At 49.9% G+C, this 16,547-nt stretch overlaps 1 protein-coding gene across 6 annotated transcripts in view; it reads right to left on the bottom strand.

The window, feature by feature from the left end:
- The window catches only part of HPCAL1 (hippocalcin like 1), a 67,506-nt gene extending 53,913 nt beyond the window's left edge, over nt 1-13,593 (bottom strand). For 2 of the 6 annotated variants that reach the window (XM_055713693.1, XM_055713694.1), the window contains exon 1: nt 12,397-13,592. In XM_055713693.1, coding sequence (XP_055569668.1) covers nt 12,397-13,414 — 1,018 coding nt within the window. In that variant the 5' untranslated portion in view covers nt 13,415-13,592. Of the gene's footprint in view, nt 1-11,791; nt 11,948-12,396 lie in introns of those variants that run through there. The other 4 variants (XM_055713692.1, XM_055713697.1, XM_055713695.1 and 1 more) reach the window with 4 other exon arrangements.
- Nucleotides 13,594-16,547: the final 2,954 nt, after the last annotated feature.

The following is a 16,547-nucleotide window of genomic DNA, read 5'->3' as shown; positions in this document are numbered from 1 at the left end:
GGCTGATACTATCCTTGATCAATCTCAGTGCTGATTATCGGTAAGTCCCTCCCACACCTCCAAGGTTCAGCTTTCATAACTGCATTAAGACAAATCAATGCTGTTATTAATGTTCCTGCATTTATGGATGGTATGACCTGCCTGCAAACACCATGTGCAGCCATGGATATAATCCCCAGCACTACATGAAGTCTCTGCTCTGCCTTACTTGCAATTTCTTCTTCAATTAAACTCTGCTATTTTATAAGAATATGCTGGGTTTTCTTTTTTTTCTTCCAAATGCAAACTTGTGAGGGCTCATAGCGTATACAATTTTGCAGTTCCCTTTACATGTGGGTAGCAATAGTCCAGGGGCAGCACAGAAACTAACCATTTGCTCTGAAGTTGGGCTACGTGATCACTGTAGGTCCCTTCCAACTGTCCTCTTCTGTTCTAAATTCTATTCTGTTCTAAATTTTTCTCTAGTCCCTGCAGCTGGCCAGCTCATCACCCACCACTGCACCTCACCTTTGGCTGTTGCACTTCTACACGTGCTTGCAGACGCATCCAGACTGCACGTGTAGCTGTGGCAGCTGACAAACTATTCCGCAGTGTGTCCATGACTCCTTCCTCCATAGCACAGTCTCTTCCTACTCACCTCTTACCCCCTTTCTCCTCCTCACCTTTCGCACCAGACCTGTCACCCACCATGCCTGGAGCCCACCCAGCAGCTCTGAGAAGTCCCACCTCAACGTACAATTAAACCCACAGTACAAGGATACTCTCAGAGGACTCTATCCCCCAGGTTTGTTTTCTTTAAGGCCCCTACATCCCAGAAGAGGCATCAGGCAATTCACCCTGTCCCTTAAAGGACTGTCACTACCTAAGCTTGCTGTCAACCTGCGTAAGTCCCAGGTATCACTTACACCACTGGGCACGGCTCAGAGACCCCAGGTGGGACCTCAGCCCAGCGCAGGCACATTTCCCTCAGCTCCCGGGCAGGTTTTCCAGCCCATACTGAGCTCCAGGGTGCTACACCTATAGAGATTTAGACGCTGGCTAATGTAAAAGCTAATTCAAGTGTTCTCCTCAATAGGGTGCTATGGCTGCAGTACAGATCCATTTCAGGCTGTGCATCCCCTGCGGGGCTGGTATTGCTGAGAGGGATTTCTCTTGTGTCAACAGAATCAACTGCTGCCCCTCTTTTCTCTGCCTTCAATACCACTAGCTACACCTCTCCCATTACCATTTCACCTAAGCAATGTGCTTGCAACACCCCCAGAAATATTATATATAAATATTTTTTATATATATATTTATAAAAATACTATAATCCAACCACTGCAATGGGAAACTGATGTACAGAGACCCTGAGGCCTCCCCAGGAACATCTTGGGAGGTGTTTAGTTAAGCCAGAGACTGAATGTCCCTCCCTTGAGCCCTGGACCATCAGCCAAGCCACAAGTGCATCAGCTTCAGTAGCAGTCAGGAGAAGCGCCCTACACCTGCTTCCAGCTGTCATCACGATCATAACAACAGTGAATCTCAACTTGAACACATCAGACTGGACACATGCAGGAAGATGGTCAAACAGCCCAAAAGTTCTCAATGAAAGTTACCAGCAGTCATCAGAGTGAAGCATCACTTCTCGCAGGGAAGACTGCAACCAGGTGGCTGCCAAAGCATGAAGGAAACACCAAGCACTGACAGTACCAACAGTATCAGGAAACAAAGAGCGAGGAGTTTAAAACATTCATTGGAGGCCACGTTTGCTTATTTGGAGACCCTCCTGCACCTATTGATTGAAAAGGCTCCCAGGCTACTTTTGATGTCTCATGCTGTAAAGCAGCCTGCACTTTCAGAAGGTGTCCAACTCGTACCAGCTCTCTGCCTTCAGGCTTTCTCCCTCTGCAATTTATTTGGACAAAGTTCCAACAAAAATTTTTGCAACCTGAAGCCTGTTGCAACATCACTGGTACCTACAACTGCTCTTGAAGCCACCTTGACACAGACTGATGAATTTAACCTGTAACAGTGGGATGAAATGCAAAGCCACACCCACTTCTCAGCAGAGAAGACAGAATAAAGAATGGTGGATATTGTACCACTTAAAAAAACCCAACCCAAGTCAGGGAGAGCGGGGCTGCTGGCTGTTGTGGGGATGGCAGTGTAATCTCTGCCCCAGCAGAAGGTCGTCCTCCTTCAGTTTCCCTTGGCACTCAGGTCTATCAGGTAAGTCAACAAGAGCATGGCCTCTGCTTGAATGTGGACTCTCCAAGTAAGAGACCTACGCCTCTGTCTGGAAGGCTGTGACTTGTGCTCCTACCCAAGCAGGAACATCATGCCTTAGCTGTGAGATGGCCAAGCTGGGCTCACAGAAGTCACAGGAATCTTATGAACGCATCTATCCCCTTGATTCTTACTGTGGGATTTTATGAAACACTCCGTGCTGCCCTGCACTTCTGCCGTACTGGATCTCTCTTTACAGCACAGAAACACTTGGACTACAATCCAAAAGGTTTGGACCTAAATGAGTAAAAGATTAGGTCTCCAGTGAGTAACTGCTGTTGCACACCTCCAAAACCCCCCACTCTGAGCATCCCTGAAGGTTTATTTATTGAACACATCTGCAATGTAATGGTTAAACCATTGACTGAAGAACAGCCTGAAGTGTGCAGTCCAAGAATCTTGTCTCTGGCTGATGCTATCATAACACAAACAGTTATCCCTGCCAGATTCAGGGGAAGAACAGGGAAACCTATGGAAACCAGAAGAGGCCTGTGCAAAGGAGAAACGTGCACTCCAACAAGGCCTATCATGAAATACATCATGGGCTACCGCACCACAGATTCATCTCATTGGAGGCCGATCCAATTCCCCTGGCTTCGGAGGAGTTTTGCTCACTTCAACCCAAAGCTGCAGATTCCATTTCTGCATTACACGTCAGTTTTGGCTCCAGTCCCTCCTGCTAAAAGACCCTCTCACAAGCTGGCCGATAACTTTTGGCCACTGAGGATGACCGTTCAGTGATGCCCCGCTTCAGAGGGGTGAGCAAGCTGTACAAACATCTCCTCTGCCCAATTCAATGAGTAATTAATATCTGCATATCAATATCTTTAGTACAGTTTTACACAAAGCTATTTGGCTTATTAAGCACATCCCCAAACCTGGGTTCCACAAAAGCAACTAAAAGGAAACCACAACAGGGTAAGGAAGCTTTGCAAATTCAAGGGTAGGCAAGGGCTTTTTCAGGACAGCATTAGGGCTAAGACTAGAAGCCAAGCTGGGTAAGTTGATGTTATCATAGAACTGATTGCTGAAGCAAGCTGTATAAGCTTACACACTGCACTAAATTCCCCTAGAAGTTGCATGTGCATGAAAGCAGGAAAGGAAGGTATGGAAATTTGAAGACTGCCGACTAAATGCATTACATTTTATTTAATCTAATTTAAAGTGTCAGAGCAAGATGAATTATTTTCATTTAAGTATTTTTCCCTTACTGAGTTGCAGGGTTGCTTTGGTGTTTTGTTTTTTTTCAACAAGACTACTGACAAATGCCACGTACTGCCTGGTCTGACCTGCACACAAGCAATCAGCCTACAGTTAAAAAGGATACAGGCAGTTGGGGGCAGAACAGTGCCAGTTATTTAGTCTATTTCCTCTTCTAAAGTTTTTTTTCAATACAATTAACTAAGTTCTGTCATTACGGATTCATTGTCCAGGAAGTTTTTCTCTTCCCCTTTTAAGCCTCCTTTCCAGCTGCATTTCCCTGCTTCACAGGATGCTCTAAACTGAACATTACATGCAAGTCACACAATAAAGATTTGGGAGGGATGGAGGGAATTAGGAAGGTCATGGTAAGGGAGGTATCTGCTAAAACCAGATTCGCTAAGCAGCTACCCAGGACATAGTGTCAACTGTCTTTTATTAAAGCAGACTGCAAATTTGTATCGGCTAATATACCAGGTGGAGGGACGTAACAGAGGAGCAGCTGAAAGCATTCAAAAACTTTCCAAGGACTGAATTGAAGCCTGAATTTATTCAAAAAACAAATTACAGTGATTAATGCTGCTATGGCACAGCCAAGGTGCCTCATATAACCTTAACACACTCTGCATATTGAGGCTCTTCTATGCTACATAAAACCACACTCCTGCTACGGAATATGGAGCTGTATTTAAATTGAGTTTATCACAAACTAGTGCTCCTGGGCAGATCACTGATGCGTTTAAAAAAATTTACACATTCTCATCTTTACAAGAGGCAAAACACCTTGAAAGCAAAGCAAAAACCAGATGCGCTGGTGTCTTGTTAACCTCCAGAGAGCTAGAAAAGCAACCTTAAGAGCAAAACCTCCTGTAAACATCAATCACAGCTTCAGAGGCTGTAAAATATCAACCTCAGGTGATAAAGGTTTTTCTAGGCTGATGGGTCTTCCCTGCTCTGCCCGGCCAGGCTGCCCCTTGCCTGCATGCAGCCCTCCCACAGCCTGCAGCTTACCTCAGCATGGGCTGTCCCAGCACAACTGGGGGACGTGGAGATGGGGTTCTACCAGCAGCAGGGCTGTCTGAAACACAGCCAGGTGAACCCCTCCTTGGGAGCCACAGGGACATATGGGTGACAGCACTGGGAGTCCCTTCCTCTTTGTACTTGGTGGGAGCCACAACCTGTGTGAAACCAGGCATCTGGAGAAGACTGATGGGTGACCACCTTGAAGACTACACTTTCGGACCTGTCACCATTGCTACTCCAGTTGGGGATTTTTCCGCTGTCCTTGCAGTGCTGACTGACATTAAGAAATGGGCTTAAATGGAGACCGATAATGGGAAGCAGGAGCCTGGCATCTCTGTGGCTTGACCTAAGCATCTTCCTCTGGTCTGATCTGCCCATACACCGGGCATGAGACAGCATGAGTGCTCGCATGGAAAGCAGGAGGCACAACACCATACCCTTTGCGGTATTTAAAAGCTACTGACAGTTTGTCTTTCTGCCTAACGACTGCTATACCAGGAGGCACGCTCATTACAAGCTCCTGAGCAGGCATTAACATTCAACAGCCAGTCCAGCCTTTTGCAGGCGTACAGCTCAAGAATACTGAAACTTCCCCCAAAATGTTTTCATGAAAACTGAGCAAGCAATGCAGAGCATTTCCATTAGAAACATGCCTCCTCACCAAGCGTAAAAAGCCAGCAAGCCCATTAACGAGGAATAAAAGACCCCAGCACTAGCCATGGACACGAAGCACCTGAAAACAAAGCTTGGCACCAAGAGGCAGCTAATGGCCGGTGCCATTTGTGTTGGGCCAACGCCTGCCTGTCAAGCTCCCAGTCCCCAGAAGGCAGCTAAGACAGCTGCTGAGGAAGAAAATCATTGAACATATCCTGCAACAAGCCAGAGCTCTGGAAGCAGCCAGCAAGGGTACTTTCACTTCCAAACCATGCCTTCCGAATTACACCCACAATAACGAGCACTCAGCAAATGCACTTTCCACTTGTTTCTGGTGCTATCAGTCCATAACAGCTTGCCTCTCTTAAGGGACAGGGCTTCTGGAAAGCTGCAGCACACACCTTGCAAACAGCCTGCCAACAGTCCCTGTCGGGGGTGACGAAAGACATGGGCAAACATCAGATTTGAGAAGAGGAGAAATTGCAGTCGACACGTCTGAGCAGCTCAGATCTGGCAAAACCCACGTGCAGTAAGACATTTTGTCAGAAGAGAGACCCCTCCTGTGACAGGCACAGCGCTTGCTTCAGCTCTCTGCTCTGGGTGACCCAGCAGTCAGCAGCTGTCGGCAATGGGATCTTCTCCTGCAAAGACTCCTCTCCTCCTCCTAGCTAGCAGGGAGACGTTACTGGAGTCCCAGATTCCTCCTCCTGCAACCACAAACTGCTTTGGAGGGCTGTTTGCAATCTGAATGGGATGAGAGGGACTCTTTGCTCCTTTGCAAAGCGCCACCAAGGGCAGGAGGTTTCCCACGGGGACAGCCTGGCTGGGCAAGTCAGCCTTGCAGGCTCAGGGCATCCTTGAGGAAACTAGACAGGAGGGCTAGACGATGAATTAAAAATCAAGGGTGGTCTTCCCTCACACCGCATATCTCCTGAGAAAAACACAGCTCTTAGTAACAGAGCTCTAGGACCAGATGTAGGAATTAATGCCATTTTAAGAAGCATGACACGAGCAGAACAAAGTTGTGGCTGCAGTCTACAGAGCTCACTCTCATTTGCTTTCACACTATTACCTCAGCTCCAATTACTCTCAGCTGGAATGAAATCCAATTTCCATTTTTAAAAAATTCCGATACATCTTCTGACAGGCTCACACTGTCTCCCAAGGGGGACAGGCACACGTGCAGTGACCAAACTCCCGTCCCAGCAACCTCAGAAAGGGCCACAGCCACCACTGAGGACACAGCACCCAGTGAAGCCCCCAGCCCATCAGTTACCAACAGCAAGGGAGCCCACTGAAATGAAAAGGTCTCCGACAACTGGCTTCAGTGGGTTTGCTCCATGTCAAACCTAAGCCAAGGGGAACCATTTGCCATGGGATTTGGGGGAATCAGGCTCCTTACACCAGGGACAGGCTTGGCCTGCCACCCTGCCACCACCCACTGGACGCAGCCATCCCGGCATCACTGCACAGAGCCAGGAGAGCAGCTGGAGACAGCACATGCTCGTTCCCACTTAAACGGTTCTGGCTTTCAGAAACTGGTCACAAAAAGGTGACTGTCAAATAGCTGTATTTCCAACCTCTGTTTTATGTTGCAGAAGTGCCTCCTTTAATAAACTCTTCGCACACAGGAGCATCCATTTTCCGCAAAGCGCCCCAGAATCTCTCTGAAGCAAAGCTGACATACATGAGCTCAAGAGCAATAAAACTCAGCCCAGAAAAAATCAAAGCAGTGTCTAATCTCTGAGGGCCTTTTATGCTCAGCCCGCTTTCCTCTCCCCTCTCCTCCGTACAGCAACTCCAGCTCTCTCAGCACAAGAGCTTTAGGAGGTCAGACACCAGTGACACAGGACACAGGGGTACTGATCACTCAAGAAGCAACTCGAAGCGGAAACTGGAAGGAACAGCAGAAGGCCCAGCTTGTTCCAGGCTGGTGCTTTGACCACTCTGCAGAGGACTACGAACGCGGCTGCCTGTGATACCCACCGGCCAGGCACCTCCTGCCAGGCCTGTGCTCCCCACACCTAAGCCTCAAGCCGCTGCCTTCCTTTCAGCTCTGGTGAAGGGGATACAGGGTTTTCAAGCATCTTCTAACGTATTTAACAGCTGTTGCTTCTAGGTCCTTTCCCAAGCACCGCAAACTACACTTGCTTTCTTCTGAACACACAGTTCATAATTAAAGTCGGTGCTAATGGTTACGCATCCACAGCACCCTCCCTTGTAACTCCTGCTCCCCTCCCACGTACGAGCAGCTCTCATCAACCAGCCCCAAACTGTCCTCCAAAGGGAAGTCTGCATCTCCCCAGGTACGTTTTAAGAAAGGCAAAGCAATGCCTTTGGAGAAACACCATTTACCTGCTTTCACTAAAGAGAAAAAGGAAAGGATGTCTTGCAAATGTTAACTGGCTTTGACGGTAGCTATCTGCAGCATGACCAAAAGCAGAAAGCTTTCTCCCCTCGCACCACGGGTAAGCTGCCAAGAACAGAGTATCCTGCGCACAATGCCCTTTAGAAAGAGGGGAAAAAAATGAAAAATAATCCTGCTACCTCCAAGCAAGGAAAAGCATCCTTTCTGCACAGACATGCTAGCCTGCGTGGAGCAGAAGTGAGTGAGAAGCATGGTGAGGAAGGCGTGAGGAAGGCTTGCAGCACACCCACATGCTGCCTCCCAGCCCCCTGAAGGTATTTCTTTTCCTCCCTCCTCCCACCGCTGCCACCCCTGCCTATTCTAAAATGACTTTGCATGAGCTGTGTGCCAACTTTCAAGCATCAGCAAGATGTATTTCCTTATCCCATGTCCAAGCTATACCATCCATCACACACTTGTGTTTTCAAGAACTCACAAGAATTTGGGGCTTGCGCACCAGAAGACACACGTGCATGCTGCCTCTTCCTGGGGCACTCGGCACGAAACACTTCTTCTCCGCCAGTGGGAAGTACATTCCTGGTGCTTGCACACTGCATGGTTGGGGAATCAAAAACAAACCCCTCTGCCACTCTGACTAGTCCACCGGTTAATTCATTCTGATAAAGCCACTGTCCAAAACAAAAACATAATTTAATTGCTAAACCAGCTGCCCAAGTTTAGCTGTTGCTCTTGGCAAGTGTGTCAGGATCTTGGTACGCCTCGTTTTCAGCAAGCATCTCTGGAAGCAATGCCTTCCACCTCTGAAGTCTCCAGGTGTCCCCATCACCCAAATCCAGTGTTTTCCAACCCAAGTGGATATTTAAAGGGAAACACCAGCTCTGAGTACTTCTCTGAATACATTAAGATTGCAGCACCTGAAATACTAGCAAGCATGCTTTTTTTTCCCCCACAGCTTTTAAACACACATTTTTCTAGCTGCATCCTTTCCTATTTAGGCAGCCTGATCTCACTTGGAAAGAGAGGGCAGAGAAAATAAAATAAAGCTAAAATGTATTTGTAGAAGTCACCAAAAAAACTGGCAGAAGGTCTCAAAGGCACAAGCATGAGCTGGATGTAAGTACAGCTATGTCTAAGTTTTGTTGTTGGTCTGGGGTTTTTTTCCCCCAGGTAGACTTCAAGTAGATTGTGTGGCTTCACAGAGGGAGTTCAATCATCTGGAAACATGTGGCATGTGAGAGAAGACAAAAACTGACCAAGTTGTAGCTCGCACCTTTTGCACAGAACGCTGCTGGAGTGGGTTTCCACAGTATCTTGACTAACATAGATGACCAGGCAGAATTCCTTAAACTACTTGCTGCTTTCTTTGACTTCAAAAAGATACACACCCAGAGGACAAGAAACACTGAAATACTCAAAGTACCATTGCCATCTCTTCCAACCTGGTTATTCACAGGTATCTACAAATGTACTGTGCAAATTATATGCAGCATTTCTTAATAATCATAAGGGCATATTTCATGCAGTACAATCCAGAAGAACGGCGATATTTCATAGATTCTGGGATAGATCCAGCCCCTCCAGCTCCTGCCTTATAATTCCAGGGTAATCAGTGCAGGAGGACGCATAATTCATCCCGCAGTCGACCTTATGGGTCTCTCAGTCATTAGGCGACATAACACTGAACTTCCAGAAAGGTCACATTTCCAGGAGGTTCTGCTGAAGAACGTTCTCTCCATTGCAAGACTCAGGGAGGGAAGGTGAGGAGCCCCTCCATGGAGTATTTGCCCCCATCACTTAAGGATTCACAATTACTTCATTATCAGAGCACAACAATAGGCAGAAGATACTTACCTGGGGAAGTCAAGAAATGCAGAAACCAATGAGTTAATTAGCAAGTTAGCAAAACACAACCAATTTGTGAAAGCTTTTACACAGCAAAAGGCTGATGAAGTGAAGATAATTGTTTGCATTTGTTATATTCTCAGGATGGTAGAGGATGATTGGAAAAGACAGACATTTCAGGCATTGATTGAAAACATTTTCTGCTCATTAAAGCTAAAACCCAACAATTTTGCAAGATCAAATCCTTCCACAAGCCATGGGCCAGACCCCACACAATACAGTAATACAGTCAACATGAGCTAAGATAAACCACCTCTTGCCAAAAGAAATTTGACTTCAGTCTGAGTTAAGCTCTATGAAGATGCCAAAGTTGGAGACAAACCATTTTCTAATACAGACAATGAGCAAAGAAACTGATCCCACATACAGACATTATGGGAAGCATCCTAGGAACGTGACACTTTTTTTTTTTTTAATTTTTTAATTAAAATAAAACCCAAAACATTTTTAAACGTCATTTTGTTTAAAAAAACAAAACAAAGCACGTCTGTTTTTCTTCCGTTCAGTGGAAAACATACTGCATTTGTTACTGAATATGACCTGAAAGACATACTGAAGGAAAGACCAGCAGTTCTCTGGAAAAGTGAGCCATCCTCTTCCCATGAGTATGCGTCTTGCACACGCAGACAGCACAACCTCATCCCTTACAGTCTCACATCACTAAAAGCAAGAAAAAACCTCCAGACAACACAGTTTCAATTCACACTGCCCCCTTGGTCTACCAGCATTCTTGTCTCACTCACATCAAAGTAATCAAGAGAATATTGTCTTGCTTGGGGAAAAATAAAAAATGTTGCACAAGTATTTTTAATTGCAGCCATTTCTAATCACAGTTCACATGCTTGTTTTTTTTTTTTTTGCCCCTCCCCCCCCTTTTTTTTTTCAGAGTCATAATCCAAGTTTAACATTGCTTAGGCTAGTAATAAAAATAATCTCTATCATCAGCTCCCAACAACTGGCCCATGTTATTGCCATGCCTGTGAGCTCGGGTGGCAGAACAAGGTACCACGGCGCCAGCTGCGATATACAGTGAGCAAAGCATCGCCTGTGCCTCCAGAGCCACAGCTTCACTGGAGAACTCAAAAGGTTTGTCTACACTTGTCACACAAGTTCCTGCTGGTGCAAGCATCCAGCTGCAGGAGCAAACCCCACTCCTGCAGCTGGCAGAACTCTTCTCACCGTTGCAATTCCCTGAATGGACTAAGCTATGCCAACAAAAAGCATTTTTTTTGCCAGCACAGCTGACTCCTCAGCAGAGCTGCTGCCAGCGTTGCGACAGCCGCTCTATAGCAGCACACGCGGGTTTTCCCCCCCCCCCCCTCAGTTTCCTACATTTCCACCACCTCTACACACAGAAACCCTAATTTAAGGCAGGAAAAAAAGAAAAGCAGAAAACAGGTGTCAGGAAGAGGTGATGCATGCTGTGCTGGCTGGCTGGCATCTCCCCACCTAACCCGAGGGAAGATGCGGGGGGATTAGGTGTTTCCCCAAGCCTCACCACACTAGATGAAATCAAACATATGCAGTTGTAAAATCCTTTCACCCAAGTCCAAGGGCTCCCAATCCAAGCACCTGAGAGGAATCGAGGCACCAGGAGCGAGGTGGATATTGGGCCCCACACAGGCTCCTCTCTGACTCTGCTCCCCGGCCGCCGCGGGAAGCACCCGATCGATGGTGCTGGCGGGACCCCATGCAGGGCAGCGTTCTCATCCCAGGGGGCTGCTGAAATAGCCCCTTGGTCTTTGCTCTAGTTTCATCTCAGGCAAGAAGAGCTTCTGAATCCAAACCCACGACAAATAGCTCGTATTGGGAAAACTGCAGAATATTTCGGGGAGGGAGTAGCTGATGCTTCCCTTCTTTCCCCCAGACAGAAAATGTGATCTCCCTACCAGATTTTCACTTGTGAATGGCATTACGGGGTAATACTCGGTTCCAGTGCTTGCCTGTAAGCATTCCTGTGAAAAAATTCAGGATTTTGTCATAAAGGTATAAACGACCCAGCTGTGAGCAGGAGACACAGACCTACCGAACGCCCAGCTGTTTTTCTCAGCAAACTTTTCATTCCAGATGATGCATTACACGACCTTTTCCCAAACTTATTCACATGGAAACTTAGTCGTAAACACACCCGCCTTCTTTGATTCCCTATTCCTGGTGATTCCCGGTACTCCGGCAGCTATCGCACGCTGGAGCCCCGCGCCCCAGCGGGTCACCCGGGCTGGCAGACGCCCTCGCTGCCGCGACCTCCCGGGCGCAGGGTGTCCCCCCCTGGCCCTGGGTTCAGGGGACCGGGGTAACCATGGCCACAGCCGTCCAGCCTCCGGCGCGGCCCCAGACATCTCCCAGGGGAGGAGACAGCCAAAAAAGCCTACTCACCAGAGGCGAACGCCAGCGTTTTTAGAGGCCGTTTGGGAAGGTGGCAAATAGCAAGGTGGGGATCCGAAGGAGTTGGCTCAAAGCGCCCCGCAACATCCATGCGGCGGGAACTTCGCCGGGTAAACCATTAACCACGGCAAAGCCGCGCCGCGTAACCCCCCCACGGCCGGGCGAGACCCACGCACGCCCCACGGACAGACACATAGCAGCGGCGGACGGACGGACACCGACACACAGAGACACACGCAGGGAGGCACATACGTGTTTTTTCCGAGGGCAGAGGAAAAGGCTGGCGCTCCCCGCCGCTCGGGGCGAGGCGGGCGCTGCCATCGCAGCCCCGCGGAGGCGGCGGCGGGGCCGGGGGGATCCGCTTCGCAGCCCCCGACGGCGGAGGGGACGCCCGCCCGCGGCCGCAATCCAGCCGGCACCCTTACAGCCCCCGCTCCCCAAAAATGCCCCCCCAAAAGACGGAAAGCCCCCCCCGCCGCAACCCAACTCCACTCTTCCACAGCCCCCGCCGCAGGAGAGGGCAGCGCGGCTCTCCCGCAGCCCGGCCGAAGTTCCCGCGGCGCTGCGCGGGCGGCGGGGCAGCCGCAGCCCCTTACCCGGCTGGCGGAGCGGGTCCGGTGGCGGCGGCGGCGGCGGCTTCCTGGGAGCTACAACTCCGCGGCGGCGCCCGGGCGAGCCGCGCGCCTGCGGAGCGGCGGCGAGCGGGGAGGAAAAGAGGAAATGAGCGGGAGGCGCATTGGAGGGAGGGGGAGGAAGGAGCCGTCGCCGAGGGACCGCGGAGAGCGAGGGACGGAGCTCAACTTCCCCGGCGGGGCAGCGGGAGCGACGGGGGGGGGCGGAGCGCACCGCGCCGCCGCTCCGCGGCCGCCCCGCGGCGTGCGCAGCGCCGAGCCCCGCGCAGGGGCGGCCCGCCCGTCGCCGCCGCCGGCGCTCCCGCCGAGCAGGGCCACTTGGTATCGCCCGGGCCGCCTCCCCGGGCCGCCGCCGCCGCCGCCGGGCAGGAAGTGCGGGGCCGGCGGGGCAGCGCGGAGAGGAGGTTCCGCGGGGCTGCGCGCCTGCGGGAAGGGGGGGGCGCCGCCCCACCGGCCTCACCGGCAGCGCGGGCGCGGGGAGAGGGCTAGGAAAAAGTTTGGATTTTCCGGCGTTTGAGGGTTTTTTCCTCCCCGCCCCCCTCACCCCCTTCCTTTTTTTTTTAGCCCCAAAGCAAATAAGGAAGCGGCGGAGCGGGGCGGCCGCGGCACCGGCCCGTGCCAGGCCCTGCGCGCATCCCCGGCGCGGTCGCAAGGGGCGAGTCCCGGGTGCGCGGCGGCAGCTGGCGGCGGTGGCAGCTCGGGAGCGGCCGCCGGAGGCGAGCGCAGCAGCCGCGCAGCGCACCCCGCGCTTGCCCGCGGAGCAGGGCGATGAGGACAGCCCCCCAGCCCCCCCATGCCCCCTGCCACCCCAGCGGTGTCCCCCCCCCCCCCCAAGGCTGGCAGCGGGACAGGTGAATTTGGCGCAGGTAAATTCGGCACCGTCAGCCGGGTCCGCGGGTGGGCGCAGTCCCCGCCGGCTGGCGACGGGCGCCCGCGGTTCCGTGCGAGGCATGAATTTGCGCAGCCCGCCCGCGTACCCCATCACAAAATGGAGGGGATTTAGGGATTGATGCTCATCTGTCTCCCGAGGGAGGTAATTGGAAGCGTTGCTCAGAAATACGACCTGCAGCACGGACAAAGGAGGGAAGCTTTCCCCCTAGCCCCTACCCAGCACATTTTCGAGTCAAAAATATCTGGGAGATTACCATAGCTGCCAACGCGCCTTACCGGTAGCTTTCCCTCTGCTCCCTCCCTCATAGGAGACCAAGTGAGCACATGCGGTGCAGTCACAAGGTAAGAACTGAACAGAGTTGAAATCAAGGCCACACCAAGAAAAAGATCCTTAAAAGATGTTAGCCACAAACCGAGGGGGAGGAACAAACACAACCCCCACCACCAAAGCAGCAATTTTTCAAAGTTTATCTCTGCTAAATCCAACAGACTTTTATAAGGAGAGCAAAAAGGGGCGGGGGGGGGGGGGGAAGCCAAACCCAAACAAACCCTAAACCTTTCAGGTGTATTCCAACGCTTGAATACATTGAAACTGAATACATCCATGCGAAGAGGTGAAAATGTTACTCAACAGTAACTGTTTTCTCCAAGGCCTTTTAGAAACAGTTCAACCATTTTTCCAGCTTAAGAAAAATAATAAAAATGTCTTCCCAAGGCAAAGAACAAGCTTGGAGACTGAAGAATCTGAACAGTAAAAACTAGAAGTGACTAGACTGGGAGTATATAATGGAAAACTATGCAACCGCCATCACTGCCAACTTCACATACTTGAAGCTGGGTTCTCCTTGCAGGAGGTGATTACAAATGAGCGATCTCCTTGATTTCCCCACAAATGCTCCCCTGCCCGAGCACCGCCCATGTAAGCAGGGCTGGCCGCAGGGAAGGGGCTGCGGCTCCCACCGTGCCTCTCTGGCTGCTCTACCAGTGGGGTGAGTGAGGACACCACTCTCCACCCAGGAAGGTGGCAACAGAGCAAGTATCTTAACTTGAGGCCACCTCCAAGTTTTACAGCCCTTGGGGCTGACTTCTGGCGAGAAGTGGCAGTTTATGGCACTCCATCCCACTTTCACTTTTACCGTGGTTGTCACTCGGTAGCCCTGAGAGCAGCAGGTTTTCCTCTGCACAGCGCTGCCCCGTGACCTGCAGTGGATGGGTTATGAGACAAGACCTGCAGCCACAGCTACTGGCTGCAGCGGTTCCTTGCAGGGATGCCCTGGTTCGATGGGGCTTGGCAGCAGCGAGCACCTGCCTTTGGTTTGGGGTGATCCGTGGGTGGGTGTCCTGGTGCTACACTGCGCTGGAACGTTTCTGTCAGGAGCTGCCTGTGCTTGGAGACTTGGGGACATTACTTCCTTGAGAAGCACCCATGGCTGCCTCTCTTTGAGACTTCTAGTATTCTGTATATTATCTCATGAATAATTGCATAAATATTGAAAATAATTATGGTTTCAGTGATTATTGGGGGACACACAACAAGGACCAAACAAGGTGTTACTATTGTTTATACCCAGCTTTCTTCTAGAATTGCACCCTCCCGGCTACGCCCAGATACAACACAGTACAATCCAGATAGCCAACCAAAGAAACACCACCAAAATTTCAGATGATTTTGAATCCTAATGCTTGAGATTACAGAAATCCTGAGTTACAGAAATCCCCTGGGAAACAAGGAAGGATGACCTTAGAAAGTTGTCAACGGCTCACAAACAATCTGAGATGTAAAGCTGCAAATTCATTCCTACAGTGACTTTGTGAGGGCTGCTGCTCCCGCTCTGCAGCCTCCCAGTGCTGCTCTCCCCTTCAGAGAATGTGCCATGTGAAAACAGTCCAGCCCTGAATTTGCAAGTTAAGATCCGTAATAGGCAGTTACTTTCTCATATTATGCACTTAAGGATAAGTATGCTTGGGCATACTACTATGAGAACTTAATGTCTTGTGAAATACTGTGTTCAGTTTTGGGCCCCTCACTACAAGAAAGACATTGAGGTGCTGGAGCATGTCCAGAGCAAAGCAAGGAAGCTGGTGAAAAGACCAGTGAACAAGTCCAATGAGGAGCAGCTGAGGGAACTGGAGTTGTTTATTCTGGAGAGGAGGAGGCTCAGGGGGGACCTTATCGCTCTCTACAGCTGCCTGAGAGGAGGCTGTGGGCGGGGGGGGTCGGTCTCTTCTCCCAGGTAACAAGCAACAGGACAAGAGGAAACAGCCTCAAGTTGCGCCCGGGACTTTTAGATTGGATATTAGGAAAGATTTCTTCACTGAAAGGCTTGTCAAGCATTGGAACAGGCTGCCCATGGAGATGGTTGAGTCACTATCCCTGGAGGTATTTAAAAGATGTGAGGATGTGGTGCTTAGGGACATGGTTTAGCGGTGGACTTGGCAGTGTTAGGTTTGTGGTTGGACTCTGTGATCTTAAAGGTATTTTCCAGTTTAAATGATTCTGTGATTCTATGAAAGCATTTGCAAAATCGGGCCCATGGGGTGTATCTGGCTTGTTTGAAGTTCCTCTTTTGATGGCGTATGTTCATTAAGCCTATCTGAAATGCTCTCATGATGACCTAGCCGTGGACCTTTGCAAACTTAAATCCATAGCTGCTCTGGCATATCACCTTTTGTTTGATTTTTGTTTCTGCTTTTCATTCTATTTGCACAGTCAGGAGCAAGAAACAAAGAGGGATTAAATTAGACTCATCTGCATCATTCCAACTATGCTGAATTTGAAGATGCAATGTGAAATTCCTTCTGCTGTCTGGGGTTTAATCACCAAGGGATTAGATAGAAACTAAAGTATTTGAGGTGTGTGGCATGCTCCTATTCTTTAAATATCTGCCATAACAATGTGAGCTTCATAAGGCTATTGCTAATCTTGAATTATTACCTGCCTTCCTGTGGTTTGGCATGATTAACTCGAGGAAGAGATTAAAGTGATATTTACTTTTTTTGAGCAGTTCATTAGCTTAACCTGGACAGCCCAGCATCAAAAAACAAAGGAAGAAAATGCTGGAAGGATTAAGGATTCAGCCTGTTCTTTCCCCATTGGTCTCCTGATACCTGTCATGGTTGGTGGGATGGAAAGCGCTGGTGGTGTCCTTGAAGGAGGCCAATTGCTCCAACCGCTTTTAGGCCAGATGTCTGGTGGAAAGCTTTTGTGGGTCAGACAGGCTTTC

This window comes from Falco cherrug, chromosome 6 (genome assembly GCF_023634085.1).
Source record: "Falco cherrug isolate bFalChe1 chromosome 6, bFalChe1.pri, whole genome shotgun sequence".
In the NCBI taxonomy this organism is placed as follows: Eukaryota; Metazoa; Chordata; class Aves; order Falconiformes; family Falconidae; genus Falco; species Falco cherrug.
The sequence above is the reverse complement of the archived record's forward strand: the minus strand, read 5'-3'. Positions and strand labels throughout refer to the sequence as shown.